The 8,455-nt window shown below is 38.5% G+C and overlaps 1 protein-coding gene across 1 annotated transcript in view; it reads left to right on the top strand.

The window, feature by feature from the left end:
* The window catches only part of FAF1 (Fas (TNFRSF6) associated factor 1), a gene marked incomplete at its 5' end in the record, with an annotated part of 146,185 nt that extends 142,459 nt beyond the window's left edge, over positions 1 to 3,726 (top strand). Inside the window, one exon of the mRNA XM_009080580.1 lies at positions 2,014 to 3,726. Within this exon, the coding sequence (XP_009078828.1) occupies positions 2,014 to 2,097 (84 nt within the window). The remainder of the gene's footprint in view (positions 1 to 2,013) is intronic.
* Positions 3,727 to 8,455: the final 4,729 nt, after the last annotated feature.

The following is an 8,455-nucleotide window of genomic DNA, read 5'->3' as shown; positions in this document are numbered from 1 at the left end:
CATAATTGGACTGTAGATAATAGGAATCTAAAATTGAGTCTGGTTTTTATAAATTATTTTTCTCTTCAGACGTTTAGCTCACCATGGTACCCTGAAGTTTAAGAAAATATGTTCCAGCTTTGGGAATAAAAATGATGCATCTGTTTGGATTTTAGGTTTGGTTTGGGCTTTTTCTGTCTTTGTAAAAAAAAATCTGCTGCAGTCAGGTGAAATTACACTGATTTTGATGGACTTAGGTAGTGATAAGCTTTGAATGTTTGTTTAAATAATTAATTTTCTCTAATTATCCAATAAGACAATAGAAATACAAATATATTTTAAGTTCGACTGATTTAGTTGAAGGGAGTAAAGAGGAGCAATATTGTTTTGTTAATAGATAACAGGATTAGTAAGTTATGCTTTTAAGAAAAAATACATTAATGTTTCTTATTAATTCATAGCATTTGGTGTGCTTGGCCCTTAATATTTTTTTAAAATCAGTGTTAGAAAACAGTGCATGCTATGATCATATATGAAACAAATTTAGCTGTGGAAAAAGTGTTTATTGGTATACATTTGCATTTATACCTGTAGCATGAGACTAATAATCTATTATTCCCAAGCAAAGTTCTGATAACTAGTGTGCTCACACAACAAAATAAAACAAAATTTCCAAGGAAAATAAGTCTAAAAATGGAAGTGAAGAATTTCAGAAAATTGAAGATTAAAAGAAGTCATGTTCTTCTTTGTACATGAAGCTTTGCAGTAGTCTTCTGAAGGATGTGACAGCATTGGCATGTGAACATGAACATCTGAAGGCCACTGGGACCCTGGTTGCCATTATTTGGTCTATATAAGTAATTATCTAATATTTGAAATGAAATTTAGATGTCACAGAAAATATTTATCCTGTGGGCAGCAGTCTGGCTTCTAAATAGAATCCTGAACACAAAACTTTCTCGAGGACTCTAAACTGAGAATTGCTGATGTACCTTAAGTGAAAGTCAGTACTGGGACAGTCAGGATGTTGAGCAGCTTGCAGGGCTTGGTGCTGGGACCCAAGTGCTGGAGAGTTTTGGCACTAATGGTGCACAGTGCTGTATCCTTCTTTTCCATATGACACAGCATCTGACTCTCACTGGAACTCTCCTGTATGCCCACCTGCACAAGTGGTTGCCTAAATACCTTCACACATCCAACAAGGAGTTAGGATTCCAGGGAGCAATCCTACAGTGCAAATGTACACACCTAAGAGTCTACCTAAGTGGTATACAGACACACAGTACTTACAGTGCTCATACACACACATATGCACATTAAGTATCCCTTGAGGAGCTGGGTTGAGGTGCAGTCTCACCACACAGTGAGCTGATTGAGCATCTCACCCCCACTGAGAGGAGGAAGGGCCCTGCTTCCTCCCTTCTGCTGGCTGCTTAGGGCTTTTGCTTCTCACCTCACGCTGCATTTGGTGCTGACTGGACTGGTGTGTTCACCAGTTAGGCTCACTAGCACGACAGAAAAATAACCAAACTAGAAGTGGACAGTTTTCTCCCAGCCTAGGGTGGCTGAGGTGACTGGTAAGTGTCCAAGGGAGTGAAATTTATGTGCTTCACCATATGACTTGGAGCAAGAAAGGGGAAATAAAGGCAGAATAAGCTTCCCCTTTCAACTGAGAGATCACGTTGGATTGGCTATACTGCTTTCACCATTGGTTTGATTGAGATTTTAAGATACTTATCTAGGACAACACTTTCATTTTTCATTTTATCTTGTAATCTAGTAATCCTTCCGGAAGACCTTAACATTCACAAAAACATGCATTGGTTTTTTGGTAGAGAATCAGGCCTCCTTGGAATGAATAACAACAACAGAAAATGCAATATATATTTCTTAATCTGCATCCAGAAAAATCATACTCACAACTTCAGTTATCACTGATGGAGGGACTCAAAAATCTGCCCAGTGAAAATCCACCCTGTGAAGGCAATTCCAAAAAGTCTACTTACACCTATCTTTGTATTCCTGTCTTTACAGGTGACCCAGCTGGATCCAAATAAATCATTACTGGAGGTAAAACTGTATCCTCAAGAAACCCTTTTCCTAGAGGCAAAAGAATAGATCAAACAAGATTGTAGGACTAATCATCCTTTGATAAGCCAGAGGCACAGCATCGAAAGGAAGACTTCTATCAACGCCACCTTGTACTATCATCCAGCTCAGTTCCGTGTCACAATTTGCCTCTTGCAAGAATCCTGAAAAATTGAAAAAACATAGCTACTTAAAGTTTCACACACATGAGTATATGTTTCCAACCTCATTTAAATGAGCAGAGGATAAAGTTCTGCTATGAACACTGAACATTATGGTTCTGTTGCTCACTTATCATCCCGCTTTTGTTATAATTAATGCACTGTTAAAATGTGAGTGATTGTTAAGTAGGATTTTTACTCCTCAAATGCCCCTTTTTCACCAAGAAATCTTGGACATTTCTGCCTGTACTTTTGACACTAGAATGCTGTATATTTGATATCTCACTGAGCCAGTGCTCTCATATATATGCATTTTATTTCTGTGTTTGAATTTCTACTTTGTCAACTAATTTAAAAAAAACAAAAGGCAGAAAAAAATTAATGGGACATTCTCAGCCATGAAAATTTAACAGTATTATAGTAGAAAGCATATAATTTTTGTTAGTACTTTCTGACTTCTTTGATAAGATGTAAGGTTTTGTTTGGAGAATATAGTTTGACATATATGCAAGATATTTATTTACTGGTTCTGCTTTGGGTCTCAGTTCCGATTCAGTTTAGGAAGTATTTTCCATTACATTGCAGTGTGAAACTGCTTATTGCATGATGTGAATATTTAAATAACATTAGAAATGGCCAGTACCAGAGACCTGGTATCTTGCCAACACTTCAGGAATCAGCTGATATTGAATATCAGCTGTTAAAAACCTTTCAAATACCAGATACAAAAGTTCTTTATTTCTCATTGTGAAAGAAAGGGCAGTTCCCATTTTAGCAGTTTTCCTTCATTCTGGCACTTGCTTGTCTCCTATTACTCTTCTGGTTTAAAGCACCTTGTTTGGTTCATCAAACAATAGGTATTTTAAGGGGTGGTGTAATAAGAAATCTGCCTTATTGTTGCACACTTTGGACATTTTAACAATACATCATTGATCCCGTCTCAAATTAAAGAAATCCTAGTTCTCTTGTCTGAAATGTATGCACCAGCTACCTGCTATCCCATGTGGAAAAATCTGGTACTTTAAATTTCTCAACCTTAGAATGAGCATACTAAGTCTCAGACCATAATGTGCAGTTGATGCCAAACCTGCATCCAAACTGGTTTGGGTTTTCTTTTCTTTTCTTTTTTCTTTTTCTTTTTTAATCTCTGGTCTTACAGGATAGTGCACAATAGCACTACAGAATCATCATCTGCTAATCAAATTTCTTTTAAAGCCTGGCACATTGTTTTCCACCTATGTTTATATGTAATTCATAGTGTTTATCGTAGCTAAATGAGTTCTGATTTGAAAATTTTATACTAAGCAAAAACCAGTTGCACACATCTTTTAGTCTTTCTTTTTTTTTTTTTCCTTTGGAAGGATGATGATATGAAATTCAATGTATGCCTATTATTAGGGTGTTAGTGATGCTGATATATTGTTACCTTTACCAAAAATACAAATTTCTGAGCGGGGAAAGCCTTATTCTACCTTTTGTAATTCTGTAATTAGTGAGTGCTACACCAGACACTTTTAGAAGTGAAGTATCTATGACAAACAAAAGGTTCGGAAGTGTAAGCAAATCCTAATAATTTGCAGTTCACAAATAAAAGTATTCATAGCCAACAGAATGATACATGTATGTGTAATGGAAAGCTGAATGCAGATGCTTCATTCTGAACTTTTGTCTTCTTACAAAACAGAAATCCACCGTGTTTATTAAATAAGAAATTAACATGGGTTGCAAATTGGGGTGACGCTGTTTCTACAAACAGTCACAGTAACACATACAGCAGGATTTGAAAATGATGCATATCTTTTTTTTCCTTCTAAGCTGGCTACCGAGGAAAGGAATTGCTGAAATGCACGAAGCAAAGCAACCTTTCAGCTAACTTGTTTATATTAATCTGTTCTGTTTAACTTTTGTTTGATCTCATCAGGCTGTTTCGTCTCACTCAACTTTATTTCTGTATTTTGACTATATATTCTTTACTTTGATACTAGTTTTATAAAGTTATTAAATGTGGCTTGAATATTTGTTGAACTTGTTGAAGTCAGTGCTCCCAGGGTTGTTTGGCCCCCCCCCCTTTTTTTTTTTTGGTAAACTTTCATTATTTTTTCTCTCATTTTGTTCATTTTTCAAAATACACTGTCATTATCAAAATGTTCTAGTAATAATTAACTGGAAGTGTTCAAACTGCTGACATGCTGCCCTCTGATATAAAGATACTGAGATCAGTATATAGGGATCACTCTGCCACGACATAAACAAGTGTATTGCTCTTAAATAAAAGGTTTATGATTTTGGTCCTTAAACACTTTGGGCCTGATTTCAAGAAGTAACCATCTCGAGTCACCTTTCCAGGTTACACTCTCAACACAAACCAATTCCTCTGTAGCAATATTAATGTTCTATGCCATCATTTTCTGCTCTCCTAAACCATGGTATTCCCTTCACATGCTCTGCTGACAATGATCACCCTCCAGCCAGTCCAGTTTCATAGTTCAGTATTGCCCTAAAGCTGTAACACTGTTGCTACAGAGCAGATCTTTTGTTCTACCTTTTTATCTTCAGGTTCTTCACATTAATGGGTTATCATTAACGTGATTAATGCATTAGTTTTAAGTCTTAAGGAGTTACTGAGAGGAATCCTGTGTGATGTGTCAGCTTGCAGTACTGGCCCTCAGAGCTTTGGGGTGAAGGTGGGGCATGTTCTGGCTTTGGGAGGAACTTCCTACCTGTTGACAGTGGTGTTTGGAATCATTCTTAGAGAACACTCAGAACACAAGTGTTTTCTCTGCATGTGCACTCTTCAGTTTAGTGGGAGTGCCAAGGGTGTTTCTAATGGAGCTATGTCTATTCTTTTTAATGTAGCAGAAAAGGACTTTGGCTTTCATAAACTGTACCTACTCAGTGACATTAGAAACTAAAATAAATTTTCAATTACAGTAATATTTCTACTAAAAAGTTTTATGATTTCACTCTTCAGTATGTGGCAAAAAAATCAAATCACTGTGACTCAGATTCAAGGAAGGATGGGAGCACTTCATTGTCCAAGTCTCATGTCCAGACTCCCTAACCAATGTACAGCAAAATTTCAGTGCCTTAAAGCAGGGTCCATAGCAAGCACAAAATACATAAGTAGGTCTCTCCACATGTGAAGAGTTACTATCAGACAGACCCAGAACCTGCTTGGAGAGGGCAGCAGGAAATGCTGAAGGAGATGTATTGTGTGTGCCATTCCTCCCTGGAGCAAAGGCTGTCAGCTCTGCTGTCCTGCGTGTGTCCTGCCCCGAGGGCTCTCAGCACTCAGGCACCAAGACCTGCTAACATGTGACAAAGCAGAGGATGCATTTTTATTTGGAAACGGTGATGAGTCCTGAGGATGAGTTTTCACTGAATTTTACTTCACACTTAAGTCTTTCCCGTATATCGAGCCCACATGTTGGACATTTCAGAAGACTCCTGCAACACCACCATAGTACAGCTCCTTTCAATGTGTGTGCTGTCCACTGTCAGAGCTGTTTGACTGCTGAAATGCAGAATTCTTTCAGCTCATTGAGAGGGAAGGTGCAAGCAGGAGCATAAATCTTCAGGGTAGCACCTGAGTGCTTGCTTGGGGTGAGCCACCCAGCCCTTGCCAGTGGATATCCATTGAAGCTATTAGTCTTTCTGGATGAAAGACCTGGAGAGACTAAATGTTGATTGCACTTGTATGAAAGAGAAGGCAACTGCTGTAGTCTTCATTATATTTTTTTTTTCTGAAAAGGTCATGAAAGAAAGCAGAAATTACTGTATATTGTACAAAGAGAGACCCATTGTTACTACCTGAAACCATTTCCCCGATGATGAGAGATGGAGGAATACCCAATTTAGGACTGAATGTGTCAGGATTCAGGCAGTTTTGTACCCTGTTTAATTCGGTATAGATCTGTGCTGCTGCCAGTAGAGCCACCTCTGCCCTCACCTTGCACTGGGGCCAGGCAAACTAGTTAAAAACAAACAATTTTGTTTCCTGGAGCAGTTTTCAGGCTGATGCAGCTGGATGAATGAGTGTAGATACACCAGCACCAAGAAAACGTGTGTGAAGGTGGAGATGCAGGGGGTGAGGGATTTTCGGAGGGAGGGAGAGGAAGGTTGGGCTGCTCCCCCCAACAGCACTGCTGATTTATATGGGATTAGATTGATCATGGTCGTCGAAAAACACTGTTAATGCCTTGTTGCTACCTTTACATTTTACATCCGTTTTTTAATATCAAGAAAATTAAATTATATGAAGGTTTTGCTGTCTGAAATTTCCATAAATTTTCTGAAAGTTGATAGAAACAGGAAGCCAGATGGAAGGTCCCTTGAGTGTGTGTGGTGAAGGCAAGGCTCACTCTAGCTCTAAGTCCTACAAGTCACTCCAGACCTGCAGGAGCAGCCTGAGCATCCTACCTGCAGGAAAAAAGTTTCAACAGGATTTCGTGTCTCATTAGATACTAGGGAATTTGTGCCCTAGTCAGAGCTTTTCTCTGTGGATTCTTTGATGTGTAATAAAGACTGAAGTCACACTGCAGCCTTAATATAATTCAATTAAAATGTCACTCAACGGCAGGTTCTAGGAGGCTTCATTAGTTCCTGTGCTCACGAAACTACTGGTTAACAGGATCGTTATTTTGTACTTAATACCAGTGAGTTTCATTTACTCTTTTCCCAGCTCCATGTTGTGATAGTATTCCACAGTTCATCTCTGTTTGCTTTCGATCTGCTCATCTTGAATGGGTTTGTATCATTCATTAGTATCATCAGGTCACTATGATCCCTTTTCCCAGGAACTGGTGTATTAGTACCTTGAATAACCAGGTTCCCACGCAGATTCTAGGGGACATTGCTGGAATCCTCTCTCACTGTGAAAACTGTTGCTTTCTGCTTCCAGCTCTCAATCTCTGAGTAATACTCCCCCACCTTTTTTTTTTCACATGAGAAAAGATGTTTCCACTGTAGTAAACACCACTGCAATTGACTAGCTTAGTTTTCCTGCAATTGCCTTGTTTTTTATAAAATGAGTCTTTTACACCCTGAAAATATATTAGTCCAATTATCTACCAGCAAACTTCCTGTTTCTGATATTTTTAATGATCTTTTACACCTTTGGTAATTGTTCCTTGAGGTCTGTCAGTTGCTTAGTTCTGGATTTGTGTTTTCCAAAAGTTAAATTTTAATGGCTTTTAAAATTTTCTCTTTTCCTAATTTGAGTCTATCTTTCAATTGCATCCTGTAATGTGCTGGTTCACATGGCCCAGCTACTTCTTGTGGGTGTTCTGTACATCTAGGGGTTTTTTTTCTGTATACTCTGAGGATCTAAGAAAGTGTCTTCAAATAGTTTTTGTTACAATCTTAGTCTCTTACCTGTGACTAAATTTCTCTGTATTATCTTCCTCTTTATGCAGTTTTCTTCCTAGAGGTAAATGCTACTCTGATGATTTAAAAAAATCCCAAAACATTGTTATTTAGCAAAATAGTGACTATGTTTTCATTTACCTCGAAGTGTGTTTTCTGTCGTTTTATTTGCTTCTCTGCTTTATTTAACCTATCGTCACAGTCCCCATTAGCCTGAGTCACTGTCATAGGTATTTCAAACCTTGTAACTACAGCATCCTACTCATGATTTTGTCTTTTCTAGATATACAGATAGGCTTAGCTTGTAGCAATTTGAAACCCCTATTCTGTTGCAACCATTTTAGGAGCTTAAAAATAATTTTCATGCGTGTGTAGAAATATTTTTCACTTTATGTAGTTCTATTTGCCTGTTTATCTGCCCTGATTACTTAGGACTTTGATTGTGTAAGGGAAAACATTTCCCAGATGTGGTGGCATTAGAGAAGGAATTTTTTTATTGACAGTTATAAACTCACTGGTACAGAGGACCTTGATAAATTATTTTGCGGATCTAATAAAAAAAGGGGCTGTGTTTTTTTTAGAACTGAGATACAATCCACGAATTACAGAGAACACTCCTTTGCTGAAATACACTTCTACTTATTCAAGGTTTAGACGAAGGTGAGTAACATCGTGTGGCTCTTGCAGTTTCGTCTAACGTAGCAAAACCAAACCAACCAACCAACAAATACACCCAAAAAAAGCCCCAACCCTTGGGGCTCCCAAGCCCCCGGGGCCGGAGTGCCATGTCCCGCGTGGGGAGCGCGGGCACCTCCGACCCTGCCCGGGCACGGCCCGGGCGGCAATCCCTCCCGGGGCGGGGA

The sequence above is a fragment of the Acanthisitta chloris genome, unplaced genomic scaffold (genome assembly GCF_000695815.1).
Source record: "Acanthisitta chloris isolate BGI_N310 unplaced genomic scaffold, ASM69581v1 scaffold4538, whole genome shotgun sequence".
In the NCBI taxonomy this organism is placed as follows: domain Eukaryota; kingdom Metazoa; phylum Chordata; class Aves; order Passeriformes; family Acanthisittidae; genus Acanthisitta; species Acanthisitta chloris.
This window is presented reverse-complemented; position numbering and strand designations above follow the sequence as displayed.